The following is a 27,055-nucleotide window of genomic DNA, read 5'->3' on the forward strand; positions in this document are numbered from 1 at the left end:
CACACAACTAGAATACAGGGACCACCACAAACACACAACTAGAATACAGGGACCACCACAAACACACAACTAGGATAAAGGGACCGCCACAAACACACAACTAGAATACAGGGACCACCACAAACACACAACTAGAATACAGGGACCACAAACACACAACTACAATACACGGACCGCCACAAACACAACTGGAATACAGGGACCGCCACAAACACACAACTGGAATACAGGGACCGCCACAAACACAACTAGAATAAAGGGACCTCCACAAACACACAACTGAAATACAGGGACCGCCACAAACACACAACTAGAATACAGGGACCACCACAAACACACAACTAGAATACAGGGACCACCACAAACACACAACTGGAATACAGGGACCGCCACAAACACACAACTAGGATGAAGGGACCGCCACAAACACACAACTAGAATACAGGGACCACCACAAACACACAACTAGAATACAGGGACCACCACAAACACACAACTAGGATAAAGGGACCGCCACAAACACACAACTAGGATAAAGGGACATGGTGGTGTGATAATGGGTACATTAACACAATGGGCCACGGAGGTTTAACGCAATACAAAGTTTGTTATAAAACAATCATACATTTTTTTGTAGAATCCTTTATCTAACAAATACATGCATCAATTTGTATACAAAACATTTATTAGCATTTTGGCTCAATAAACAACATTGTGTCAGATAATTCAGTTGAGATCAATCTGAAATATCAGAGCATTTTACAACAATAAAAAAAACAGCTTGGCCATCTTTGAGAACAGCTCTAAAGACATTTTGTAAATGGTTCAGCCGTACATTATTGTTTTCTTACACCTGTGAAACGTGATTGCCTAAGACGCAATATGCAGAAGTGACAATTATCATCACAAATAGCCCTAAATGAACACACGTTCCCACAAAGTAGAACCAGATAAATCTTATTGAATGAAAGCTCAAAACAGCGCTCCACGTAATTACTGGCCGGGGAGCGAACTGCCAGATGATCATGTATTGAGAGCGCAAAAGGATTTGAATATATGAGCGGCTGCCCCCTGCTGGTTACCAACCTCACTGATAATCTCCTGCTGATACAGCAAAGTAGCAAATAGTAGCCTACACAGTGACATGGAATCACGAAGAATACATCGCTTTAAAATTAAAAAAAAAAGGAAACAGAAAAAAAAGAAAAAAAAGGGATATGGAATGATTGAATCGATCTCATGTCACATTTGCTTTAAACAAATACAAAAGGATCCTACACATCCACTGAAAGTCCCTGTAAAACTAATCCTAGAAGAGTTACTCCCATTAGAAGATAAGAACTAAACAATTTCTTAAGCTAAAGTGTAAAAACTCCCTAGTATAAAATATTGCACTTAGTTTTTTTCCACGTTTAAGTTTCACAGTTTGATTGGTCTAATGGTCCAGAGTCCCTCTGCATTATGAAACCCATGCAGGAAAGGAATAAAAATACTCTGACGTGTAAATCTTACAGGTCAAAAGTGTAAAGCCATTTTTGTTAGTGCATGTGTTTCATACGGAATCACAGAGACTTAAATACTCAGAATAATGCATAGACTCACAATAAGTGATCATCACAGTAAATGCTCGTTGCGCATTAGTGCGGCCTTGTCCGGTGCCTTCCCGTGGTCCCCCAATTTTAACATGATGCCCAAATCCTCATAAAGCAGAAGGTGAAGACGGCATTGCTTCACCAGATGGCCCCATGCAGAGGCTCCTCCTCTCATTAGCACAACACCATGGCAGTACTGCAAAGTAGATCAACCTCCTGAAATAGTGGTGACACTTAAGAGGGGGAAGCATGAGGAGGAGAGTGGAACCTAAGGACTTAAGAGCAGGAAGAGGAAATGTGTTCTGAGAGAAAACAAAATATATTCCAAAATAACATTGCTGGCTTTATTCATGTGTCCATAGACGTGCCCAGCCAAAGGGATTGTGTTTCTATAAGGCCTGTGAGGGGAGGGGAGTAGGAATGCTTGCTGTGGTCATGTTTAAATGACGCCAAGAATGGGAAAACGGCCTTGATCCCTTTTTATTTCATGGACAGTGAATGTCCGAGCTGTTAGCCATTAGCCAACGCTAGCATCTCATCAACGTTGATTCCACCTTTGAAGAAAAGGATCTCTGGGCAGAACTCCCATTGGTCATTCTGCAAGCCCCGAAAACCCCTCCAGCTGCCTAGAACAGAGAGGGCTAAGACTGCAACCTGACGGAGGGGGGGACCCGAGGACCAATCCCATGGCAGACTGAACTCAAGTCCCGGCCAGCGCCAGTGGTCCAGTGCGGGTCCCAGTGGACGACGTGGTGGGGAGCCCCGACTCACTGGATCTTAGACAGGCCGCTGGCCAGGAGCAGTCTGAAGGGGACGGTGGAGCGGGACACAGTGAGGGGCAGCTTGTGTAGACCTGCAGGGAGAAGCAGAAAGGACCAGTAAGCACACAGGGAGCTGTAGGAACCACAAGGGAAGAGTAACCCAGACGACCACTGGTCAGAGAACAAAAGAGAGGTTTAAAGGGCAGCAGAGATGCTATCAGCGCCTTGAGGAAGAGGGGGGGAGTGTGTGTGTGTGTGTGTGTGTGTGTGTGTGTGTGTGTGTGTGTGTGTGTGTGTGTGTGTGTGTGTGTGTGTGTGTGTGTGTGTGTGTGTGTGTGTGTGTGTGTGTGTGTGTGTGTGTCCCCAAGGAGGGACTGCTCCCGTCCCCTCACCTTCCTGAAGGATTGTATCTTTCTATCTGAGGAAGGGACCAGCCCTCTGGAACACTGGGGGGGGGGGGGGGGGGGGGCTGGAACATTGGGGGGGGGGGGCCCACAAAAATAATAATACTGACCAAAGGCACGGATGAGCTCTCGTTGCACCGCCCATGTGACCGTCTTGATGAGGGAGGCCGAGGTCAGGCCAGCGAACATCATGTTGTACAGGAACACCACGTAGAAGTTCCCCAGCCAGTTGTAGCGGCCGAAGTCCCCGAGGAGATCGAACCGGGTGATCCCTGGAGCCCGTGTAGGTGGAAATGAATTCAATTAACAAGTTGGAAAATGGTTGGTTCTATGAGGAAGACATTAGGTGTAAATGCGTCGGTTCTATGAACAAGACGTTAGGTGAAAATGCGCTGGTTCTATTAACTAAACATTAGTTTTAAAATGCATTGGTTCTTCTTCAAATCACAAGGCAGGCTTCAACCGCCACAGCCATCAGCGCGACACACATGCCCCCTGGTGGCCAACCAGAGGATCACAGCTCCTGTTGCTAAAGTAGCACTAACAGCATTCTGAGAGAGTTTCTCATGTTGAATGGTGCATTAGCCGCTTGTGACCGAGTGCTGCTTACCAAGTGTGCGTGAAAAGACCGGCAGTGCAGAGCTGAGAATGAGCAGAGAAACACAGTTCCCGATAATCTGAAAGAAGGGGCCAGGTCAGAGGTTGTGGTTTAAAAATGGAAAAAACACAAGCATCGTGCTCCATGCTGACACAAGTCATCTTATCTCCCTCCCTGGTGAAGTGTCAGTAGGGTTGTTGTTTGTTCCTAAAGCATGCTGCTGCATGTTGCCAAACCTGTGGTTAAACGCCTACGCTCACTCAACCAGGTAAACCGTTGGTTTGGTTGATTCACGCACAATGTTTTATACAATGTGGTTGCATTTTAAATGCTCTTGCCTTCAATGAGCAGGAGTTATAGACAAGATTTATGATTCTAGCATTTGACACAACAAGTTCAATCCTGTCTACACCTGGGGAAGGAATTTAAATCCTTAGCTCAAATACATATAAATACATTGAATATTTCAAAAGATTGCGTTTTCCTTTTCCAACAGTAACATCAAGATCATTAGTGCAATCACACTTATAAATTATTATAAGGCCCAATCCCATTTCTACCCCTTACCCCTTCCCCCTCCCCCTTGTTTTGAAGGGGTAAGGGGAAGGGGTAAGGGGTAGAAATGGGATTGGACCTAAATGGCATAGTTTCCCCTTCTCTGGTTATTGTGCCTTCTCTGGTCCCGAAACATGCATGTTGTGGTTTACCTGTGTGAGGTTGGTGTCCTGGGCACGCGGTAGGAGGCTGGTGAAGAGGGGAGAGCTGTAGAAGCCCACCACTGAAGACACCATTAGGTAGCTGGTGTACAGGGCTAAGGTTTCCCTTCTTTTTATAGAGGCGTCAACATCGATGGCTCGTATTGGAAGGCATGAAGCATTTATCAACGATCAACCTTTCTTAAGAACATCCTTATTGTTGACATTTAACAGAGCTGGAGCCCTCAGAAGTGGTCTCCATGGCAACACACAGGTAACCCAGCTCCTGCAGAGGCAGTCTGACATCTGGAAGAGCTCAGAGTGGACAGCAGGGAAGCATGATGTGCTTCATTAACATTTCAACGTGCTCGTCTATGTAAATGACTTCCAATTAAAGGATACAAGATGAGCACCACTTGCACTGCGGCTCCCAGAGAGCCGAACATGGAGAAGGAAGCGGTGCCGAGACGAGGGTCCTGTCAGCCACAGACACCGTCAGAGGTCAGAGGTCAGTTCCGCCAAGACAACCCAAAACATGAGACACTCACAAACCCGTATTTCCAGGACAGAAGCCTCACCTCCATGCCCCGAGGCATCGCCGTCTCATCGAAGAGCAGCTCCAGCACATTGAAGATCACCATCAGAATACAGACCACCTGCCAAACACAACGCAACACGCCGTTAGGTCAGGGAGACCATGCTAGCTCTATGGTGTGAAGGTCACAGAGGACAGTGTTGCGGCGGTCGTGGTGGTGGTGATACACGTACGGTTAGCGCTAGCAGCAGAAGCATCGCTAGTGGGTAGCCCAGGTTACGTTGCCATGGGGATGCTTTCCCACGCATCTCTGTGAAACAGAATATTATGAATAAAATGCACACATCGTTAAACGAAGCGTCTATTTATGAACGTGCCAGAGCGGTGGAAACGCTTCACCAGGGTGCGTACCCAGGGCGAGGCGCTGTGTCTGGACCGTGTGGTACTCGTGTTTCAGCGCCTCCATGTTCAGTGTGACCCAGCAGGAGGTACTGCCGCCCCCTAGGAGACCACACAAACATAGGCTCAGCACCTCACATGGAAACAGGGTCAAATGGTTCACCAGGGAGAGGAGCCCGGCGACCAGTGTTGGGAACGTTACTTTAAAAAAGTAATTAGTTATAGTTACTCACTACTTGTTCCAAAAAGTAACTGAGTTAGTAACTGAATTACTCTATAATAAAAGTAAGTAGTTACCAGGGAAAGAAACTATTTGCGTTACGATTTGGATTTGGATTTTTTAAATGGTTGAACTGCCCATTCAAGGCCCTGATATACTTCCAACTGAATTCTAATTTGCTTGGTTGCAAAGGCTGTGGAACATCTGCAGAATATTACAGAAAATGCCAACTTTTCATCGGATTGCTCCGGACTCGCCATTTCTGCTGCTTAATCGAATCTGTTTGGTGTGTGCGTGGCGCGCGTGTCCTGGCTTTAGGACACACACACACACACACACACACACACACACACACACACACACACACACACACACACACACACACACACACACACACACACACACACACACACACACACACACACACACACACACACACACACACGTGTGTAAAAACACTGGACCTGATTGGCTACCATGAAACATGACTCTGCCTTAGCCAATCATAATGGCTTATCTCATTGTTAACCCACCTGGTCTCCTCCCGAGCCGTTTGTGTGTGGAGCCAGGGGTGCGTTCGGATTACGCAGTTCAATTCAATCAATTATTAGTAACGCACCGCATGTAACATACAGTAACGGCGTTGTAACGACAAAAACAGTAAAACAAACACTGGCGGCGACCGACTCACGCTTGAGTTTCCTGGAGAGAGAGGCCTCCTCAAAGACGGTGCAGCTCAGAGTGTCCTCGATGTTCTCCAGCAGCTGGGAGAGACAAGGGACACAGTGAGAAGGATCAGTCAAACAAATAAACCTGACAATTCCTGCTGCTGTCCATGTCTTTGATTAATTGACCTACACAGCTTTTACACAAATATCTTATCCCACATAGTAATTGCTCTCAGACCATTCTAAGTTTCATTATTCCCCGGATAAACCCCCGGAGAACACGCAGCTACATTTTAATTATTGACTTTTAGTGTACAGAGTTGAATCTCACCCTGGGTTTGACCAAGAAGCTTCCGGTCACACTGAACATCCTGGCCAAGCCAAAGGGGGTGCACACTGAGGAGGAGAACACACACACACGATAAATCCTAGTGTCAACCACATTGCATATTGTATTTGAAAGGTTCTGCTATCCTCACGTAAGAGCAGCATCACTCCGAAGAGAGAGATCCCAGAGTAGAAGTAGGGCAGATAGTACTCCCACAGGTCTGGAAACAAAGCGAAGCCGACAGGTTATGACCAGCGTTTACATGACGACAGAAGAGAGCGCCGGCCTCGTGCTGTGAGCTCACCGTAGAGGCTCTCCCGGGCCATGTTGTGGTGGAGCAGGGCGGACGCCACCCACACCATCCCCACCACGAGCAGCGCCAGCAGCAACAGCAGCACCACCGCCTCGTAGACCCTCGCCATGACACCCTGAGACATAGACGCATGTCAAAGCATCCACGCACCCGAGAGTCACTGCCCATGGGCGGCATGTGGCTCAGGAGGTAGAGTGGGTGGGCTGGTTAACCAGAAGGTTGCTAGTTCGAGCCCCGGCAGCTCCTGGCCTAAAGTGTCGAGGTGTCTCTGAGCGAGACACCTCACCCTGACTGCACCCAACGAGCTGGCTGTCGCCTTGCATGGCTGACTCCGCCGTCGTTGGGTGAATGTGTGCATGAATGGAGGAACTTTAGGCAATAAAGCAAAGAGCTTTGAGTGGCTACTGGTTAGAAAAGCACGATATAAAAGGCAGTCCATGTACCATTCACAAAAGAGTTACTGCCCATTGATGAAGCATTGTGGTGGATGCCTCCATGGGAGGGCTAGGGTTTCGGTCAGGGCTAAGGTGATTAGTGAATTGAACCACGTACCTTCTTGGACCCTGCAAACCCCTCGGACTCGGTGAAGAAGTAAGCAAAGGGCATCAGAAAGACGAGGGACATGTTGGAGAAGAGGAAGACCAGGTTCCACAAGCCTATAGAGGAAAGGGGGAGGGGGGGGTAGGACACACAGCCTTTAAACCAAGCATTCATCTGTAGTTCCGCTGTATACCACCGTGCGCTACAGGCCTGCCACGCCGCGTGAGATAAGTATGGGGGTGAGGATGGGGAATGTGCGATGGCTGACATGGAAGTGTGGAGCAAAACATTGAACGTTTCTCAGCCGCACCTTTCCCGTTGTTTAGTCTACATTCTTTATGTACGGTTAATCTTTATGACTTAACCGTAATAGAAACTAGGGAGGTACAGGCCCGAGGTGGATCACCAGGGTCGAGGAGGAAGAGAAACGGGCATTGTCGACACTGATCCGAGGTAATTATCATCTTTGGTGGCGTCATTGTCATTACTCGCCGGTCGGTCGGTCGGTTTGGCTTCAGCCCGACCCCGGGGGGGAATGTCCTGTACGTCCTGTGTGCGAGCACAGGGGGAATTTGAGTGTAAGCTGTGGGTGTGCAGAGAGGCGTACCGTGGATGAGCGAGCCGTTGAGCCAGCGCATGTAGTAGCTCTGAGGGAAGGTGATCAGCACCTCGTTGGACAGGATAGAGATGGGCAGCAGCAGCACGGCGCACACGGCCACCGAGAGCGTGAAGGTGCACAGCCACAGCCTGCGCAGGGGGGGGGACGGACGGACGGACACACACACGGGGAAGGGGTTGAGTCTACGTCATCAAACCCATCAGGTACATGGGGCGGGGCGTGTGCAGCACCATCTAGGTGATAGGGAGGGAGGGGTAGTGTTTCTATGTTGTGCCTGCGTGTAGGGACAAAGGTCAACCGCACACGAAGGCCACCGTTTAAACCGTCACCGGTGATCTATCCCAATTCCGATTGGGAACCCGATGCTCATTGTGGCTCGTTCACTTACGCAATTTTGTTGACGGTGGCATCTTCAATGTCGTCTGAAAGAAAGTAAGCACAGGAAATGAGTGATAACATCCATTTCCTACAGCTGCAGGCTTGTGAAAACATTCACTAACATGAAACAATGTTTGGCTGGAACAGAAGACATGGAAAACATTGAGATGGTTTGGAATGTAATAAATGGGTTCCTATCTGGTTGGGCTCAGTCAGGGGGGAAATATAATGTGTGGAAGGACAAGGGGGTGAGTGAGTGAGACGGCCAGGTGAGTGGAGAGGGACCACCTCTCCAACAGGAGAGAGGGGGAGCCTATCTTCTGAACATTATGTCCAGAACATAGTGCAAATGGCCAAAAGTGCATGATGAAGTGCATGATTAGTGCCAAATGCACACCATTTGGCACTAATCAACGAGAAAAATGTTGATTCCTTGTTGATTAGTGCCAAATGTTGCGCATTTGGACTGTAAATAGACTAAACGTAGCAACAAAAAGAATCTTAGGGAAATCGAGACTTGTTCAACCATATATCAGGTTGAGTCATGTGAAAGAAAGTGAAAAATGCGCTCCATTTGAAACCAATGCTATGTTGGTATATTTATAGACCTGCATTGCTCAACTCTTTCGTCGCTTCGAGGTACAACAGCTCCGCTGTTACTGACACAGTTTTCTGATTTCTCACAGCCAGTCACAGACTGCTGAGGCATCTATTAAGTCGAGTTGGCTGCAACAATACAGAGCCGCTGTTTGGAGGAGCTACAGCTGGACCCAATCAACATTTCCCTTGGACATGTGACCCAAGTTTGGTTATCAGGAAAAAGGAGGGTCTGCACAAGTTTTTTATTAACGGGCAACGTTTCGATGACTAGGGATCTTCATCAGGCATTGGATGCCCGATGAAGATCCCTAGAGATCGAAACGTTAATAAATCCACTTCTGGAGCATTTAAACCGTGTGCAGACCCTCGTTTTTCCTTATATTCAATACCATTGTCTAGCACCTGTGGATTACCTTTGGATGTGCGCGCCACACCTATTTCCAAGTTTGTTATTGACATGCGTCTGTAATAACAATAAAAAAAGAATCATTGCTTAATGGAACCTTTTGTTGTTGGGTTGTTCGACATCTAATTTGGTTTCTGATAAACCATTACTCCAAAGCAAGCAAATTCATATTGAAACTGAAAACAATTTTTTTTCCAGGCCCATCCTTGGTGAACACAGATTGAGATGTTTGTGTCCGTGCAGAAGGGCCTTCGGAGACGAAGAGCAGTATGGGTTTATCTCGCAGGAACATTCTTCAACCCCCCCAACCGCCTAACCTGACAGCAGGTCAGTCTGACTGAGGAGACCATGCATGTGAATGTCGGGTTTTGTTATGTAACTCCCAGCTCTGAGGAGGCTGGGGGTCGGTGTGCCTGCCAAGGTGAAGCGGACTGTGCTGACAGAGAAACAAGGCTACAGTGTGGTTCTCACAAATACATGTTTCATAATGAACTCAACTCAAAAAATAAAGATAATAGTATTCGACCATTAAAAATCACAATGTCAAGTGGAAATATTATTGACTGGGACCAATCTGAGTGCAACAGAGGGACCACACAGCTAAATCTGACCTTGTTGCATGTATAGTGAGCCAGTTTGTGTTGCAATATTTACTCCAAAATACCCTTGTGTATTTGCAGAGAAGAAGAGGTGGCTTGTGGGAAACCATATGCATCTGCTGCTTGAGATTTGCATGTGCTTGCACGCAGGGCGTGCCCCTCCACACTCTCACTACAGGAATTCTTTACAGAAACTTGTTTTTCATTACCTCCGCTGTCAACATTGTCACCGTTTTGCTCCAGGCACTTTGGTTTGATGGGATCCCTATGTATTGATAACCTTACCAAGCAGCCTAGCAACGATAAGAGTGTTGATGGCCTTAGTTACCCACAGAGCAGGAATGATGGACTGGCTTTCATGCTCACCCGTGACAAACTCGGCATTCTTCTTGAAGTGTGTCAGGATCAGGTAGGACACGATGTAGAGGCCAATGAACAGGAGCACACAGATCTGGAGCGAGAGGAAATTAAATGCGTGCACATTTTATTCCTGTCTTTCTCCAAATAGCTGGAGTCCATATTCTAGAAGATAGGTCGTATCACTTTTAGTTGCAATGTTTCAGGCAGCCCTGTCGTTGTTTTTAGTGTAGCCACAGACAGACAGGTCTGTTAGACCAGGTTGATTAGCGTCAGAGTATTTGTGTATTAAGCAGCCGGGTGGGGGGGGTCATACCAAGAGAATCCAGAGGCTGGAGTAACATACAGAGGGAGTTGCATACCGACTCATCACAAAGCCTCTCACTGATCAGTCAAGATGACAGCGGTTCAGACTTGCTGTATATGCAAATCTCTAGTTGGACGACATTCTGATTATTTAATGTGCAAGGAAACCAGTTGTATGGGTGATCTAAATAGACACAGATGAAAATATCAGGCAATTTCTAAAGAAAATATGAACCATTATTTTTGCTTATGATCAAGTGCTACCAAAGTACACACAGACGTTATCATTGAGGGGTAAATTGGAGGATTAATGGCAGAGAGCCAGAAGCACAGTGATGGATCGTCAGCACAAAGTGATCAGCTCTTCCCTGAACTATGGACTATGACCATCAAATTTGCTTCAGCCATTAGTTGTGCTGCAATCTCTGCTCTAGGAATAGTCACAACCTCCCACCCCAAGTGCTAGAGCATGTCTGCTAGTTGGTCACAGTGACATGTCAGCCAGCGGCCTGGAACTAAAGGGGTTATCCGCAACAGCTTTAGACCGATCGCACAGTGACAACATGAACACAAATCAATCTGTTACCAATTGGAGGTTTCATGTTTGAAAAGGGAAAAGATCAAACAATGCCGATATTTTGGTAAATCTGCGAAGATATACAAGTAAAGCCTTGCATGTCTAATGGTGTAATGCTTTTTGAAATTCACTAAACGAATTAGCCCTATGACATCTATAACAAAGAAGCACTCCATTATAAAGTAATGTAATTTGTTAATTCTGCAGACTGTATTATCTAGAAAATGTAAGAATAACATGCTCTTTGCCCCGTTTGTTTAAGCCATAGTGCAAAACATTTGTGCACCGTCTTAATGTCTGAACTTGTTTTCCCCACCTAACAGGTATCTCAGTAGACAAACACAGGGAGTTCTCTGTTGCTAATGCAGTCAAAATTTGTCCAAGGAGACACCTCTAAACTAGACCTCAGCACTCCTAACTGTTTCACTCACACACACACACACACACACACACACACACACACACACACACACACACACACACACACACACACACACACACACACACACACACACACACACACACACACACACACACACACACACACACACACACCCTGTCAACACGTGTCATGCTTGCCACCAGAACATTTCCCACTAATAACATACAAACACACATCCATTATACTACAGAAGATCGTAAACAAAATAATGAATGCTCATAGAATAACTTTGGCAGCACTCAAAATCGACACATTATTAACCGTTTTAATTGACACGGAATTTAGAAACACCATTATTTACTATTAAGAGTTGCTAAGCAGTTGCTTACATTTCACAACATGCCAAAAGTACACACAGTATACTCCACAATTTCTCCTTTGCAAGTATTACAAAGAACGAATTAACAGATCAAAATGGGGGGAGGGGCGTACTCTTTAGGCTTTATAATGCATGAAGAGGTACAAGAGGGGTTGACCCATTTAAGACAAGATAAAGGGAAAAGTGATCCAGCATCTGCCACTCCAATGATTACATCAGCAAGAAAAAAGCACTTATTTTGAGATCCTCTGCCCCAATTTCGTTGCACTTTGTGCAATGACAATAAAGAGATTCAGATTCTCAAATTGGTCAAATGTGACAAATGTGTCCAAATCAAATTATTTTTCTCCTTCCTATTGATATGGTCACAGTGCTTAAGATGCCAGTAGGAAAATAATGCACTTTAGTGCAACAGATCACTGGGATGTTGCAGTTAACCAATACTTTACTATGCGCATAAACTTATCAGCTCGGGCAGTGGGCTCGTTCAGCAGTGTATAACCGTCTATACATTAGGCAAATCCTCTGTCATATTCCAACAGACAAACCAATAAGCAGGGGAAAAGGGTCAATTAAAGGCTGAAGGAGAGGGAAACTACCCACGGGTTGGGTGTGAGGAACCGTGTGTTTATGTGTCAACATTGTGTGTCCTCTCACAACTTTTGGTGTCATTCTAAAATGTCAACACAGTGGTCCACAATGGAACCGTCCAACCCCTTGGCCCTAAGATCATGTGGTTAGAGAGGACTGCCCGGGTTGTCACACAGTGCCACATATTCTATATCATCAAACATCAAACGGTTTAACTACAGAACTGAAGATGTTCTAAGAAAATGTTGAGGTTGTTCAAAGGGTGTGGGACATTTACAAATAATGTTTGCTGTATGTAACGACACCTATTGGTGACGGACCAGATTTGACGGTCCTCAATTAACAGTCAGGTAGTATGTGGTCTTTCAATGCTGATTATCATCACTGGACATAGTACTAGAAGAGGTTAAGACTGTAAACACAAGCCCATGGGTTGATTCGTTCAAGGCAAGGAGCCTTTGATCAGGTGTTGTTTGTATCTTTATCGAGGCAGTCATGTCCACACAGATTTAAGACAATGTCTCCACATGGTGACAATCATTGAGCCATTCACATGGCTATAAATTACGATGTATACTGAGACCGACCTCGATCCACTCTCGATACACATATAGTAAACATTGAGAAATATGGGTCAGTATGAATATATCTACACAAAGCATATCAACACCTACAACAATGTAACTGCTGTGCTTTATGGCGTTAAATGTCAGTCTACCCTGAGGACCAAAACTAATGTGAAAAACCCGTGGTAACTGAGAGAAATAACTGTAAATAAACTATTTAATAACTATTATAATAGTCTCAAAAGCAACTAAACCAAAGTGGTCTCAAGGCATTATAAGAGGATATATGAACCCGGTATGAGTTGAGTTTAACAGAAACCAGCTGCAAAAAAACTCCAATCATTGGAAACTGCAAAAATGAGGTAACACTCGATATATAATGCCAAGCCTAGCCATGTTTAAATGACTGATTCTGCCTTGGTCACAATTATTTTCTTGGCTAAAAAGTAACCTTAAAAAAAAAGTAGCATTGACTGAGGTTTATAGCTGTTCGTACACGACAAGCAAACATTTGACTACTGATGAAGTGTCGTCATTAACCGTGAAACGTTACTTATGTTAACGTGTTGATCAAATCGACTGGATTCCTCTCCATGTTACTTACGATGGTCTCCCGGACGCGGTTATGAAAAAGTTGCTCCCTGACCGACACGTCGTCTCCTTCCATTCTCCGGAACCATTCCAGATCCTCCTGCTGGGAGCACTGGGACTGAGCATTAACGTAAGGCCGATGTAAGGAGCATCTCCTGGGGAAAGTGATGGATGCGCTGGTTTTGTTGGCCTACATTTTCAACGTAGGGCCAGGAGTTGATGCTGGCTCACTACATGCATTTGAAGAATAGTGCAAACCGAGGAGGGTTGAGGAAGGGGTGGTCCGATAGAAGGGCAACCAGCCACGGTACAACCCCGTTCGAGGGCGTTCTTCTCTCCCGACGGAACGCCTGCTACGTGATGCTCACAACGGGACTTTCAGTGACATTGGTAGGGCAGCGAGAGAGAGGGCGGGACTTTCAGTGACATGGATTTGGCAGCGAGAGGGAGGGCGGGACTTTCAGTTACATGGGTTCAGCGGCGAGAGAGAGGGCTGGGGGGGCCTCTGATGATCGTAGAGGAATGTATGTTTCCGTTTTGTTTCGGATAATGCTGTAGGAATATTGTCAAATCCCACGTTTATTATCATGTTGTTATTTGTGGCATGTCCTTTTTTCTCGTTCCTGGGACAAAGTTCTCATTTGCAGCAGGACACCGGAAGTTGTGGGGCGGCAGACCGGAATATCGAGGACATGCAGGATCCTCTCTCTCAGGAATGAGGGTATGAATAAAATACAATTGCTGCTGTCACATATGCAGTGGCCAGCATTGCAATTAATATGAATGATTCCTCAAACAGTCAGTGGTTTAATATAAAACAATTGACCGCCTTTGTCTACAGTGTACGCATGAAAAGCCAATCCCTTGGCACTACCCATGTAATGATGATCCACTGGTCAGTTCTATGAGTACAGTTTTTCAATGTGTAATCATAATCCAAAGTCCAAGGCAACGTTGAGACCGATCCCTTAAACTACGAGGGTAAAGGGGATTATCTGCGGTAAGGCACTATATTTAAATCATAATTGAAGTTTCCTTGCTTGCTATAGTAGTTAGTCGACTATATTGTATTTCTTATAAACATACGATTATTACTATCTTGACTTGTATTTTAAAAAACAAAACACGATAGCCCTTAATGTTAATGTTTAATCTCTGTTTAAACGTTCAATGCTTCAGACTCTATATTTTAACAGGTACATTCCTTAGATTATTTTAAGACTTCATGTGGCCAAATCAGAATCTAAATATAACTAAAATACTTGAATAATATCTACCTCCCAGTTTTAATACTATTTCTGCTTGTTCAGGTCCGACTGTTTAGGATGAGTCAACTGTCCAGCATTGTGCACCATCTGATTCACTGAGGGCCCCAGCATGGGCAAAAGGTTGACAGTAGCGTACGCTTTATGGGCCGCAGGTGGCCCACTAGGCCTGCACCATATATATCTAGGTCGAGACAGCCATGCTCTGCTGTGGATGCTCACATTTGGAGGGTTTGGCATCGGCTGGGCCCGAGAGTTCATACGCATCCCTGCGTACGTGAACGAGGCCAACCAAGAGACAGCGGGAGTGAAGATCCGAAGGCAGCGAGACGCCGCCGCGCCTCCCCCTATAGGCCTCACCAGGCTTGCTGGGCAGGTGTGTGTGGGCATTTACTTTGGAACGGTATCCCTCATAGGGCTCAGCTCCATGAGTTTCTTCTACCTGATTGTACTGCCCCTTTCTGTTGGCGCGGGGGTGTACTTGGTGGCTGACGTTGGCCAGCAGACTTCAGACATCCAGAAGACCATGACTGCCTGCCTCATCACCTCCCCTATATTCTATGGCAGCACCTTGTCACCCCTGCCCATTAGTCTGGTGGCCAGTGTCACTGCAGCACAGCATCGCAGATTCAAATCTCCAAGACCGGCCAGGAGCACGCATGGACTAGGTAGGAAAATATGCATGTTCATATGGAATGACATGTTCCCGAAGCACATAAACTAGGATGACCTGCATGTTTATATGGACAAACATGTTCAGAAAGCATACGTAGACTAGGTAGCACAATCTGCATGTTCGTATAGACTGGCATGTTATGAAAGCGCACATTGACTAGGTTGGACAATCATAAGACAATTGTATAACATGTAATACATAAAGACTGACATGTTCAGAAACTTGATAGCAATACATTTTCACAAAAAAAACGCATCATTTAAATGAAAAGTAGGAATCCAATAAATACTGGTTAGTTCATTCGTTTTTTTCCTTATTTCCCCTGGTTTGCCCTCCAGGTCCCCGCCTGTATAAGCTGGGGATGGCCTGGCTCGCCTTCTCTGCTCCACTGGGCTATTGTATCTTCCACAACACTACAGCCACTGTTTATTACATCTCTGACTGTCTGGCAGAGCTGCTGAATTTCTTCTGGTTCTTCCCTTGGCTGCGTGGTTTTGTCGAGTACATGCTACTGATCCCCTATAGGATCTTATGTGCTATAACAGGAGGGGGGTACACAGAAGAGGCCTGGAAGAAGGTTCTGGAAATACTTCTCAGAGAATACACCGAGAGAGAAATAGATGCATTACATGTAAGTCCTTGTGCGGGGATGAATTGCATAAAATATATTTAAAAATAGTTTAAAACATTTAATCCTATATTTAAAAAGGTAACTGATGAGCTGTCTATTGTGTATGTCCAGGTACTGTCTCTGAAAGCAGATGCCTCTGTTGAAGAGATCGCTCACGCATACAGGGAGCTGGCCAAGACCTGGCACCCGGACCACAACCCCAGCAAGGAGGCAGAAGCTATGTTCATAAAGATCCATGACGCCTATGAGGTTCTTCGCCAACACAAACCAAACCGATTCAAATAGATGGTACCTTCTCTGTGGAGGAAATGCCTCGGTTTCAAGTGTTCAGCTATGATTAAGACACACGGAGTACATACTTTTGACGGGAATTTAACACCATCTTGTGGCAGTATACATATACTACAATGAATCCCAATATCAGATTATTCAAAGACAATACACCTGTGAACCAAAACGCCTGGCAGAAAAGTAGCATCCTGTAAATATTTCTTATGCAAATAAATAAGAACAGTCAATGATTGCAATCGTGTTTGTCTTGTTTGAACCCCCCCCCCCCCCCCCCAACACACAGTGCCACCAACGTCACTTCCTATTGAGATTGCTTCCTATAAATGTTTACGAGAAGCCAAGTTCTGGTTGGTCACTTTGATCAACAGTTAAGTTGTGTTAACCCTTCGCATTACAATTGACCTCTCGTATGATTAAAATGTTTACTCACTTAATTATTGTGAATTGAAAGAATGGTAGGCCTAAATTGTGTTGTTATTGTGTAGTGAAACAACACATCAGTCGCCAGATCCTATTTTAATGTTGCTGTATTATAAGATCTACGCTAGCCTTGGCTTGGTTTAAGCACTTTTAACTTATGCGACATCCGGCCTCACACTCGTTAGCCGTATGCATGGACCTGCCATATGTGCACATGGCAGCATGTTTGTCACACACTCCTAGGCTACATCCCTGTGCCAATGCAATCAAGTGGCCGTGGGCGTCAACATGGGCAACCATTGCAACATGCATATCATTTCACATATTCAATTAATTGATTAAATTAATTTGGTTTAAGACAACAATCTAGTGTATAAAATTGTACATTAGATTGTCGTTTAAAAACCAAATCCGTTGAATGGAGGGTGAAACCATTTCTCGTTTAATATTATTGCATGTCAACAGGTGGTTTAATTCCATATCCACGCACCTCGCATGCATCGATGCATTCGGTGATCAGCAGCGGATCAAGGCTCTGTTGTTCAGTCCCAGCATGGGCCCGGAAGTTGTTTGGGATTCCCAGGTAAAAAAAAATTAATAAAAAAAATCCCGGAGATGCTGTCGTCGCCTGGGAAAACAAACAGCCATCCAGACATCTAAGATCGGGGAATATCAGTCGGTCGCCAGGTAGGAGACTCAGCGGCAGATCGTGCATTGCTTGACACGACATGACATCAATTGCGATATATTTTAAACATGTTTCCAGTACTTGATGGGGTGAATGCCGTTTGTCGTGTGGTCGGGTGCCATAGCAACGGCTGTGCAACATTGAACAGCAGAGACCTGTTCGGCATGCCGAGTGTTATACGGCTCCTGCTTTCGTCCAGACAGACATCAGCATTATAACAACTATTCGAGATGACAGTCCGAGCATTACGCGCAGGAAGATGTGTTGGAAAACACAGCTCAGAACGCTATATATTATAACCAGTTGGCAGGAATACAGTGGGGTGAAGCCGGGTGGAAGGCTGACAAATAATTGCCATGTTACTCAATACCGTAATGTATGAAGATGCATGTGTATAAAGAAGTGTCGACAATTAGTCGCGCGGCGCGCACCCTAATGTGACTTAAATGCATCTGATTCACGGATGCATCATGCCTGTTGCGCCTAATGCGCAACCTGTGCACGAAATCCCGCTGATCTTTGTTATCGCCCTCCGTTCGCCCCATCGCCTCTGCTAACCGCTGTATCTGTGAGGGTTTACCCCTATCTATGGGCTACTAATGTATTATTATCAATAATATAATAGATGACAATATATAGCCTATGGCTTAATTGATCAACATTTATACATATATTTTTGCACAAAGTAGGCAATGCTTTGTTAGAATAAAAGTATTAATAATCCTTTATGTGGGCCTAAAGCCTACAGAAACAAGAGGTCTTCTGTTGTGTGGTCGTATCTATAAACTGCCGTCTATTACCGTGGAGAAGTGAAGAAAGCCATTAGTTACCCTTTGTTAACCTAGTGATATTATTAATCTAGACAACTGTAAGATACACCTATAGATAGATAGATAGAGGGTGAGCATCATGTGGTATTGGTAGACTGTTTAAAGAAAATATAACAATTATTCAGTTAGCGTTTCATTATGTTCCACAGCAAATTAATTCAATATCCTTTCAATTTCCCTTTAGGCTTCTGGTGGGAGAATGAATGCTGATGACCGCAATGACTCCTACTTACCAGGTAAGCCAAGTTCAGATGAGCCCAACGAGTCCTGTTTACAGATGTCCTTAGCGGTGTGTGAAACATGCCGAGGTCTGGGTCCTCAGGCAGCGGAGGAGACTCAGCTACTGAACAGGACTTTTATTGTGGGCTTCGAGGACGTTCGGTCAGTTCTTCAAACAGTCAGAAGTCTTCTCCACGCCGCTCCCTTAGTGGTCAGTCTTCTTTTGTTGTGTATCCCTTTTGTGGGGGGGGGGCAGATTCCAATATTGGGGGCATTCATACTTTACTTGAGGAATTCCTTTGGGGACTTTATACTTCCAAAGTGTATCTTCATTTTTATTGTACCTTATCTGAGCAATGCAAAAACAGTTATTATTTTTACCAAAAGGCTATTCCACAAGAATTACCTTTCTTAATTTTTAACCTGGAATCTCTTAACCACCAGGTTAATGCAATAATCATAATGATTTACAATTCATTTTACCAAAGTACTGATTTACGAGGGAATGTTTTACTATTCCAGTATGAGATAAGATAAGTAAAGGTATGGCCTACATGCAATGTCAGACAATCATCTCCACCTCTGCACAGCAAACTCCATCAAAGTTGAGTTGTACAGCGACGAAGAACCGGCAGTGGGTCCGCAGCCCAGAGAGTCTGTGAGGGAGGACAGAGACCCCACTAAAGAGGAGCAGAGCAGAGAGCATGGTGCTGGTGTGTCTGCTGGAGAGAGGGGACACATCTACAGTGAGCTAACCAGCCCCAAGCCCATCTCGCCGGGGCCTCTTCGGCTGCCCAATGGCAAGCTCCAGTGTGATATTTGTGGAATGATCTGCATTGGACCGAATGTCCTTATGGTGCACAAGCGCAGCCACACCGGTGAGAAAATTGAAATCGATCAAGTCCTTTATATTTGTCTAGCCCTTCATCACAGTTAGGTTTAGGGGTTTACCCTAACCCTCAGGCCTTCTGAAGGGCAAGGAAAGACTCTCCAAATCCAGGGAACACAGAAGAATGAGTGCAATACATTTACATTAGGGCATTTAGCAGATGCTTTTAAGCAAAACGACTTACAATAAGTGCATTTGTCAGAAGAAGGTGAAACAATATATCGCTGTTGGTACAGTAAGGATGTTCATAGAACCAACTGCAAAGCACTTACAATCGCTAGGTTAACCCATTCCCTGTGCACAACAAAGATACTGCACGAGTACTATTCTTAAGTGCCAGGACGTACAACATACAATAAGTGCGTACATTAAGGCCCAATCTCAATACTTCCCCTTACCCCTTATCTTCCCCCTTACCCTTGAAGTTGCGCGTTCATGTGAGAGCTAGTGGTGTCTCAATACCCAATTTGATCAAGATTAAGGGATAAGATTGAGTGCTATGTACCCCTTATTTTTAAGATGATTTGAGAGCTCACTTGGGCCGAATCTCGATTCTTCCCCTTGCCCCTTTTGCTTTGTCTTTGTCTTTGTCTTGGTTAAGACAAAGACAAAGACAAAGCAAAAGGGGCAAGGGGAAGAATCGAGATTCGGCCTAAGTGCCAGGACGTACAACATACAATAAGTGCGTAGGAGGGGTGGGAGGGGGAGGTTATGCAGAGTCTAGATGAACTCTGAACAAATGAGTCTCGAGTATTTTGCGGAAGCTGGTGAGCGGCTAGGTCAAGTAAGGTTAAGGTGTGTTGTTCGACAATGTGGTGTTGTAGTCATGGTGGCTAGTGAGTAAGCTGGTGGCTGTGCAACAGTGAGTCACATTCACAATATGACAAAGAAAGCAGAGGAAATTCACCCAATCACAACCATCAATTAGTGTTTGTGTGTGTCCGTCTGAATGAATGTTGTCAGGCGAAAGGCCCTTCCAGTGTAGTCAGTGTGGAGCTTCCTTCACCCAGAAGGGCAACCTGCTGCGACACATCAAGCTCCACTCAGGAGAGAAGCCCTTCAAATGCCCCATCTGTAACTACGCCTGCCGCCGGAGGGACGCCCTCACCGGACACCTGCGCACACATGCAGGTACCAGATAGATTCAGTTGGAATGTAAATAACACATAGACTAGACTAGATGGATCGGACTTAGTCTGATCTATTTGACATTCCTATCGTCGATCAAATTGAGGTCCAGGGGACATTTCTGTGCTTAGGACAGAATACGTCTTTTAAACCTGGTCAAACCTTGAAATGCTGTTGGAAGTATTTTCCTTTTGAACATGTTAAGTTTAAATAAGCATTCCCTTGGACACGTGAAAATGTCCGACGTTTATCCAACTTCAGTTCAATTATAATTCAACACATTCTTCCATCTGAAAATTCCTTTTTCTATCCCATAGTGTCGTCTCCCAAGGCAGGCAAGACCCTGAAGTGCGAGCGCTGTGGGCGCAGCTACAAGCAGCAGAGCACCCTGGAGGAACACATGGAGCGCTGCCACAGCTGCCAGCAGAGTCACCAGACCACCGCCGGCACACCATCAGCACAAGGTAACCACTGCTCTCGCACAGAGTCCCAGTTCAACCGTTGTAAACGCCAATGCATGTCACTCTACGTACCTCAGTCTCGTCCGTGCACGTACCAATGACAAAGAGCCTGCTGTGTTAGGTGAGGATTCTCCTGATCCAGAGCCGATGAGTAAACCAGTGATCCAGCCATCGACTGAAAAGCTCCCGTTTGTGGAGAGGCTCGCGAATAGCATCACCAAACGCAAGAGGTCTACTCCCCAGAAGTTTTTGGGTAAGGTTTTTGCTTTAAGTCATCCAACAAAGAGATTCAATTTTTCATATCAATGATAAGAAATGATCTTACACTTCATAGAAATTAAATACAAATTTTCAGATAGGATAAACCTTAACTTGTGCATAAAGGGTCATTGGTTGCATGTTATATTTGGTTAGGTCAATCCCTTATGAAGTCGGTACAATTTTTGTTACATTGTGCAGGTGAAAAGCACATGCGTCTTAACATGCCCGAAGCACCTTATGAGCTGTCCTCTGGTTCTGAGAAGGAAGGGGACCACCTTACCTCCCAGTCTGCTGGGGAGTCTGTCCGGCTGATGGGAACCAGCTCCAAGTACCTCCAGGAAGGCCGGGTGAAGAGTGAGACCTACGAACCTCCCAAGCTCTCTCAGCCCCACCCCGGCCTCCAGTCTGAACTCCCCATGGCCATGGGCTCTGTGTACGGTCGCGTGGCTCCTCAGAGCACATGTGCCCGTGGCGGGAGTGGCATGGCGATCGTGTCCATCGGTCGGGCGGGGCCGGACACGGGCGAAGGCTGCAACGAGCCTCCCTCCGCCCACAGTGCCAACAACTCTCCCACCGAATGTCCGGACTCCACAGACACGGAGAGCACGGCGGAAGAGCAGAGCACAGCTGCCCCAACGAGTACCTCCAACCACCGCCACCTGCAGCACCTACACCCCCCCCTGACGCCGGCGACGGCCCGCAGCCGCCCCAGCTCCATCCCCGGTCCGGCCAAAGACTCCGACCCAGAGTGGGAGAGGGCGTGTCCCGTCCGCCTCTCAGCGGTGAAGAAGAGCCCCGGGTCGCCCCGGTCGTCCAGGGAGAGCTTGCAGGTGGTGGACAGGGAGGGCCGCGCCGTGCGCTGCTTCCACTGCCCGCACTGCCGCGTCCTCTTCCTGGACCACGTCATGTTCACCATCCACATGGGCTGCCACGGCTTCCGCCAGCCCTTCGAGTGCAACATCTGTGGCCACCGGAGCCAGGACCGCTACGAGTTCTCCTCTCACATCAGCCGGGGAGAGCACCAGGTGGGCTGAAGGCGCCGGGCGGGCTGGGGGGCCGCAGCGGGCCCAGGTTGGTGGAGGGCGAGGGCTGAGATGAATGGTAGATGGATGGAGCAGTTATTGTGTCGGATCCGGTTTGTTCTGCACCAGGTTCGATTATTACTGTAACTATTGTTATAGTTAATGATAGTAGTGGCATGACCCTGGTGTATTTAAGACAATTTACAGCAGGTCATACGAGAACATTCTCTCTCAGCATCATACAATACAAGTGGAGGTACAAATTATTATCGATTGCACCCCCAAATGAAATCATTCCGCAAAACATTTTGTTTTGCTCCAAAAGTGCCTTTTTGGGGGGGACTTCCTGTCATTACAAGATGTTAAGGAAACCTGGTGCTTAGAAATTATCACACCATCTTTTTTTAATAAAAGGCTTATTTGGCACTTTGATAGGTCACTTGAACTGACTTATAATTTGGATAGAAAAATAAATCTATTGTTCATAAAAGCTTGTAACATGGAGCTAATCAAAGAACAAGCATAGCACATACATCTTAGAAATAGCAAATTAGTCTGTTAAATATGCACTGAGAGAGCTTTGTATTCATGTGATTTATGAAGGGGGTGGGGGGAGGGAGGCAGGTTAGATTAATATGCACTCGGGTCGGGGAGAATCTTTTATCATAGATGAAGCACAGAAGTGGATTGCCTTAAACGTACCTCGTGTTTACAGCAAACTTTGCATGTAAAGTCCCTCTGGAAAGGTTCTACTGCTGCGCTTAAAATATAATCAAAGCAAGGGCAAAAGCTGAAAGAAATAAAAATGAAAAATATATTTTATCTAATCTTTGCCTTGGGTTAAGTTTGGGTTAAGGATGTAGGAAACTTTGCTGGGGGTGGAAGTGAGACTTGGAATTCTGGTGCAGATCAGACCGTGACCCTGTAGTGTTGTGAAGTTCAGATTCTGAGGCAGTCCCAGGCTTCCTGGGAAAGTTTGCACTTTTAGATTGTCTCCCAATATAAATAAGAGGATCCCCTTGGAAGCTCTTGTTGACTCCCACCAATTGCCCTTTTCTAATCATTTGACTGCACTGATTTGGACTGATCGGATCTTAATCTAGGATGACCCAGTTTCTTTTTCTTTTTTTTTTAAATGCCGGTCTTCTGCAGAAGCTTTCTGTACGTGGCTGGCTATGTGCTGCACTCATATTGAAGTGTACTGGGTGTGTCAAAGGATTTACTATTGGTCAATTTCAGAGTCCTTGTGGTTTCCCACTAGGTGGTCATGGCTAAGTATATATATTAAAAAAAAGATAGTGTAATTAGAAATATCTTATTTAAAAAGCCTTTGTGGTTTAATATTCAATGTTACAGTCTTGGTGTTTAGCTATATCCCAAATTTTATCCAGCATATTCCTCAAGATTATAAACTGTTACCTCCTGCTTCTTTCTAGCACCCAAATACCTTATTGCTACAGTATGGTGAGTTGCCTAACGATGTATATGTTTGACCCGAAGGAGACCAAATTCAGTATTCTAACATGCTTTTGTGGGTTGGCCGCTTTTAGTTTTAAATGCTGGGAAAAAATGTACTTGAAGCCTTGTTAGGAAAAAAATGAAATGCACTGTACAGAAATGTGTGAATGAAGTATAGCATGTGTGCTTGCCATTTTTCTGCTTAAACATGAATTGTGAAATATTTGATATATATCATTTTCTGAAGTGAAGATGGGGCATGGGTTTTGGTTTCCTTTAAATGTTCTGTATTTTGTGGAATTTATGTAATGACAAAACACTTACCTCAACAAGTACAACTGCCTCATTATTCCAAGTGATGTTGCTTTCCGAGATGTAATTGCAGTTATTTGCGTATACCTGGATATTCTATAACTTTTTACTGTCAATAAAGTTATGTTTATGTAAGTGTTTGTACAGTCCTCACTAGCTAAATGCATTGTATTATGCAAGGGATCATTACAGTTAACAGCTCATTGGCTGACATTGCACCAACCTTCAGGAAATTAATGACCCTTTACTTCTGACAACTTGTACAGAGCATATAGCTTGACGTGTGGTACCTCCATCAATACGAGCTATAAACGGTCACTCCAAGTAACAACTCTGTACTGGCTCCGCAGTACCGGGACGAGCTGCCTGATGTCGGGACTGCTGAGACGATCACCATCTTCCGCAAAAGACTCACTTGTTCAGGTCACCTGGACTCCCAAAGCCACCCCTCCTACATACTTATCGTATGTTGTACAGTTGACCAATAATAAAATAGAATACTTTGTGCAGCCTTTTATCCTCGCTAGCTATGTTCTATACAGGGAATGTGTTAACCTAGTGGTTGGTGTTTGGTTTCAAGAACATCCTAATGTTAGAAAGATGGTTTCTCCTTACAAAAGTACTTATTGCTAGTCGTTTGATAAAAAACATCTGCTAAATGTACAGACTAAAATCACAGACAGAATGCTGATTATGTTGGGACTTTTTATTTCAAAATGTTTCCATATCACATTGGCTTCGGTGGAGCGCGTGGTGGGCCACCCTGGAATTGAGAAAAGAAAACGGGTATGGTTTATTATTTACGTTTGCACCAAGACTAATCAAATTACCGATGACAGATCAATCAATACGCCACATTTTATCGAATAGCAAAAGGGATCAATAGTTCTAGTACCCTTGGCCAACACATTACACCGGAATTTAACATCCGGGATGTCTAGTTTCTTAGCAGCACATTTTGGTTCAACAACTAGTACAAAGGATGGTGAATTGGTTCAGTCTACTGGTCTACTTACAGCTGGCCTGAAGCGGGGTGGAGGAGTTCTGTCCTTCCTGGCTTCAGTGGAGCGGTTCCTCACTACCTTGCTGTGGATGGCACAGCTAATGCAGTAGTGCAGCTTCACGTACAGCTTCGGTAGCACGTAAGCTGTGGTGGGGAAAACACATTTAGTTGATAATTCAAATTCGCAAAAAGCCATATCAGGTTGATTCTTATTTGCCACAAACAGTATTCAATGATGGGAAATTTTAAACATTATGTTGCAAAATACACAAATTTACTTGGTACAATTAACGTGGACCAGCTTGGATTTCATGATAAAATTATGCTGTGTGGCTGTTGAGGAAGCAAGCCTAAAAATGTTACTCGTGTACTGTAGTAATATGTAATGCATTATTCTGATTGCCCCACTCACAGTCGAACACACTGGCCTCGGAGATATCACGGACCGCAGCGGCTTCAACGATGTTCCTGATCACGAACTTCTTGATGGCCTTGTCTTTGGGCACGCAACGGCTGCAGTTTGTGCAGCGGATGGGCTGGACGTGTCCGCGGCCCTTCTTGGCACGGCCATTGTTACGTCTCTTCTTAGTCTTTAAAAGGGTAAACAAATAAATAACACCTGGTCAACTCATTGAATGTCATTGAAAAACGAATGTTGGGAGTTTAAAACATATGACATTTCCGAGCACTGCCGACTAGCATTTTTCTTAGCACGATTAGCAATCTCCGCGCAACGAGGTTTTTCAGTCTGGTGTCTTATATGTTATTGGTAGTCGAAGACCACCGCTACGTCGACAAAATTATCGAATTAGGTTATTATAAATGTGTTTTGACATTTATAGTAAGCGTATTCACATTTGAATAAGCACTCTATACGATAATTCGGGGCCGAGCGCGCAGCAGTACTCACCATCGTGGAGCGAGGAGAGGTGGAAAGAGAGACCGGAAGCACAACCGACTGCTCAAGTACCCTTTCCGGGTGGTGTTCTTCTAGCTTTCAATCTAAAGGACTTTTGTCAATATTATTTGATTATTGTTTTAAACTGAAGCATATTTGTCAAATTATTGTATAAACCTTTTTTATTGTTTCATTTTATATTCCAAAGAAAGACTTTGAATCATCGAAGGGATTACTGCAATGTCATTGACTGGCCACTAGATGACGGTATTACACCACAACACGTATTAATTAAACAGAGTTTCCTTGTTGGGATTCTCCCATTCGCTCACATATGCTGAATAAAATAAATAAATACTGAACAGAACGCGTTAAGCACCTTGACGTTTTATTTTAATTTAATCGGTTTTATTATTTTATGGTACGAGACGGACTGTAGAGTTTTAGGGTGCAAAACGGAGCCCCCTCGAGGTCGGCTGGCAGCGTCCTCACGCTGGGTTCTGGAACTGATTAGCCCTCATAGATTGTGTGAGAATACGAAAGAGATGACGACCGTTTAGTCTATGTGTTCGTGCGCGTAGACTAACGTGCATGTTTTTATTCTTCTGAATTTTTATGAGTCAGAGACTGGGGCAGATGTCTGATGCAGTTATTTCCCAGTATGCATGTGGATTAGAAGAAGTTGCTCCTGTTGTTGTCTGCGTCACGGCCTCTAAAAGACAGTTGCTAGGAGAAATGTCTTTGGCTTCGCTGCCTGATGCAGAGGTATAATTGATGGGACTGAAGAGGTGCCGAACTGCAGTGTGGCCACACACGAACAAACACACACACACACACACACACACACACACACACACACACACACACACACACACACACACACACACACACACACACACACACACACACACACACACACACACACACACACACACAAAAATCCATATAGTTTGCTATAATCACAATCTGTGACATCCACTTTGTAGGTATCGACTGAAGATATGTCACAATTACAGTCATTTAAGGTTCAGGGATCCTTACGAATTCCTTAGGTGCCACATGCACCCTGTGTCTAGGAGGCTGCGGGGAAAAGTGTTTGTGTGTGTGTGTGTGTGTGTGTGTGTGCGGCAGTATGAGGGGCCTCAGTGCGTAGGAACACTCTTGGCAGAGTGCGATGGAGGGCGGGTGACACGGGACTG

General features: G+C 45.2%; 4 protein-coding genes across 7 annotated transcripts; 2 read left to right on the forward strand and 2 right to left on the reverse strand.

The window, feature by feature from the left end:
- Positions 1-472: 472 nt before the first annotated feature.
- lmbr1l (limb development membrane protein 1-like) lies at positions 473-13,796 on the reverse strand. Its single transcript, XM_056586976.1, has 17 exons — positions 13,418-13,796; positions 10,022-10,106; positions 8,061-8,094; positions 7,661-7,800; positions 7,066-7,169; positions 6,505-6,628; positions 6,352-6,420; positions 6,204-6,268; positions 5,896-5,968; positions 4,997-5,086; positions 4,819-4,895; positions 4,629-4,706; positions 4,453-4,526; positions 4,063-4,153; positions 3,368-3,434; positions 2,868-3,029; positions 473-2,445 (listed from the first exon to the last, which is right to left on the reverse strand). The coding sequence occupies exons 1-17, from the start codon at positions 13,478-13,480 to the stop codon at positions 2,360-2,362; spliced, it is 1,482 nt and encodes a 493-aa protein (XP_056442951.1). The 5' UTR covers positions 13,481-13,796; the 3' UTR covers positions 473-2,359.
- Positions 13,797-14,201: 405 nt separating this feature from the next.
- On the forward strand, positions 14,202-16,497 carry dnajc22 (DnaJ (Hsp40) homolog, subfamily C, member 22). The gene is made up of 4 exons (XM_056587000.1): positions 14,202-14,404; positions 14,715-15,337; positions 15,684-15,976; positions 16,088-16,497. The coding sequence occupies exons 2-4, from the start codon at positions 14,782-14,784 to the stop codon at positions 16,259-16,261; spliced, it is 1,023 nt and encodes a 340-aa protein (XP_056442975.1). The 5' UTR covers positions 14,202-14,404; positions 14,715-14,781; the 3' UTR covers positions 16,262-16,497.
- A 101-nt stretch (positions 16,498-16,598) lies between these two features.
- ikzf4 (IKAROS family zinc finger 4) lies at positions 16,599-22,770 on the forward strand. Of its 4 annotated transcripts, none has more exons than XM_056586954.1 (9): positions 16,599-16,634; positions 17,153-17,374; positions 18,390-18,441; positions 18,528-18,635; positions 19,015-19,302; positions 20,277-20,444; positions 20,759-20,905; positions 21,024-21,155; positions 21,362-22,770. In XM_056586954.1, exons 3-9 carry the CDS (start codon positions 18,405-18,407, stop codon positions 22,195-22,197), a joined length of 1,716 nt encoding a protein of 571 aa, XP_056442929.1. In that variant the 5' UTR covers positions 16,599-16,634; positions 17,153-17,374; positions 18,390-18,404; the 3' UTR covers positions 22,198-22,770. The 4 variants fall into 4 exon arrangements, with proteins under 4 accessions (XP_056442929.1, XP_056442909.1, XP_056442919.1 ...); XM_056586934.1 differs by having other exon boundaries at positions 16,610-16,722; XM_056586944.1 differs by having other exon boundaries at positions 16,610-17,374.
- A 1,876-nt stretch (positions 22,771-24,646) lies between these two features.
- On the reverse strand, positions 24,647-25,971 carry rps26 (ribosomal protein S26). Its single transcript, XM_056587013.1, has 4 exons — positions 25,869-25,971; positions 25,371-25,548; positions 24,972-25,102; positions 24,647-24,718 (listed from the first exon to the last, which is right to left on the reverse strand). Exons 1-4 carry the CDS (start codon positions 25,869-25,871, stop codon positions 24,683-24,685), a joined length of 348 nt encoding a protein of 115 aa, XP_056442988.1. The 5' UTR covers positions 25,872-25,971; the 3' UTR covers positions 24,647-24,682.
- Positions 25,972-27,055: the final 1,084 nt, after the last annotated feature.

The sequence above is a fragment of the Gadus chalcogrammus genome, chromosome 1 (genome assembly GCF_026213295.1).
Source record: "Gadus chalcogrammus isolate NIFS_2021 chromosome 1, NIFS_Gcha_1.0, whole genome shotgun sequence".
NCBI lineage: Eukaryota > Metazoa > Chordata > Actinopteri > Gadiformes > Gadidae > Gadus > Gadus chalcogrammus.

What these genes read in the sequence shown, in the direction of transcription:
- lmbr1l (XM_056586976.1), bottom strand. Translation starts at nt 13,480, where the DNA reads ATGGAAGGAGACGACGTGTCGGTCAGGGAGCAACTTTTTCATAACCGC. An exon ending in TCTCTCCAGGAAACTCAAGC is followed by an intron (nt 5,087 to 5,895) that starts GTGAGTCGGTCG and finishes GTGGTCTCCTAG; the next exon opens with GGGGCGGCAGTACCTCCTGC. An exon ending in GGTCTTTTCACGCACACTTG is followed by an intron (nt 3,030 to 3,367) that starts GTAAGCAGCACT and finishes CACGGGCTCCAG; the next exon opens with GGATCACCCGGTTCGATCTC.
- dnajc22 (XM_056587000.1), top strand. Translation starts at nt 14,782, where the DNA reads ATGGGCAAAAGGTTGACAGTAGCGTACGCTTTATGGGCCGCAGGTGGC. An exon ending in CAGGAGCACGCATGGACTAG is followed by an intron (nt 15,338 to 15,683) that starts GTAGGAAAATAT and finishes TTTGCCCTCCAG; the next exon opens with GTCCCCGCCTGTATAAGCTG. An exon ending in GAGAAATAGATGCATTACAT is followed by an intron (nt 15,977 to 16,087) that starts GTAAGTCCTTGT and finishes GTGTATGTCCAG; the next exon opens with GTACTGTCTCTGAAAGCAGA.
- ikzf4 (XM_056586954.1), top strand. Translation starts at nt 18,405, where the DNA reads ATGAATGCTGATGACCGCAATGACTCCTACTTACCAG. An exon ending in TCCACGCCGCTCCCTTAGTG is followed by an intron (nt 18,636 to 19,014) that starts GTCAGTCTTCTT and finishes ACCTCTGCACAG; the next exon opens with CAAACTCCATCAAAGTTGAG. An exon ending in CGGCACACCATCAGCACAAG is followed by an intron (nt 20,906 to 21,023) that starts GTAACCACTGCT and finishes CTGCTGTGTTAG; the next exon opens with GTGAGGATTCTCCTGATCCA.
- rps26 (XM_056587013.1), bottom strand. An exon ending in CGAGGCCAGTGTGTTCGACT is followed by an intron (nt 25,103 to 25,370) that starts GTGAGTGGGGCA and finishes TCCCCACCACAG; the next exon opens with CTTACGTGCTACCGAAGCTG. An exon ending in CACCCCGCTTCAGGCCAGCT is followed by an intron (nt 24,719 to 24,971) that starts GTAAGTAGACCA and finishes TCTCAATTCCAG; the next exon opens with GGTGGCCCACCACGCGCTCC.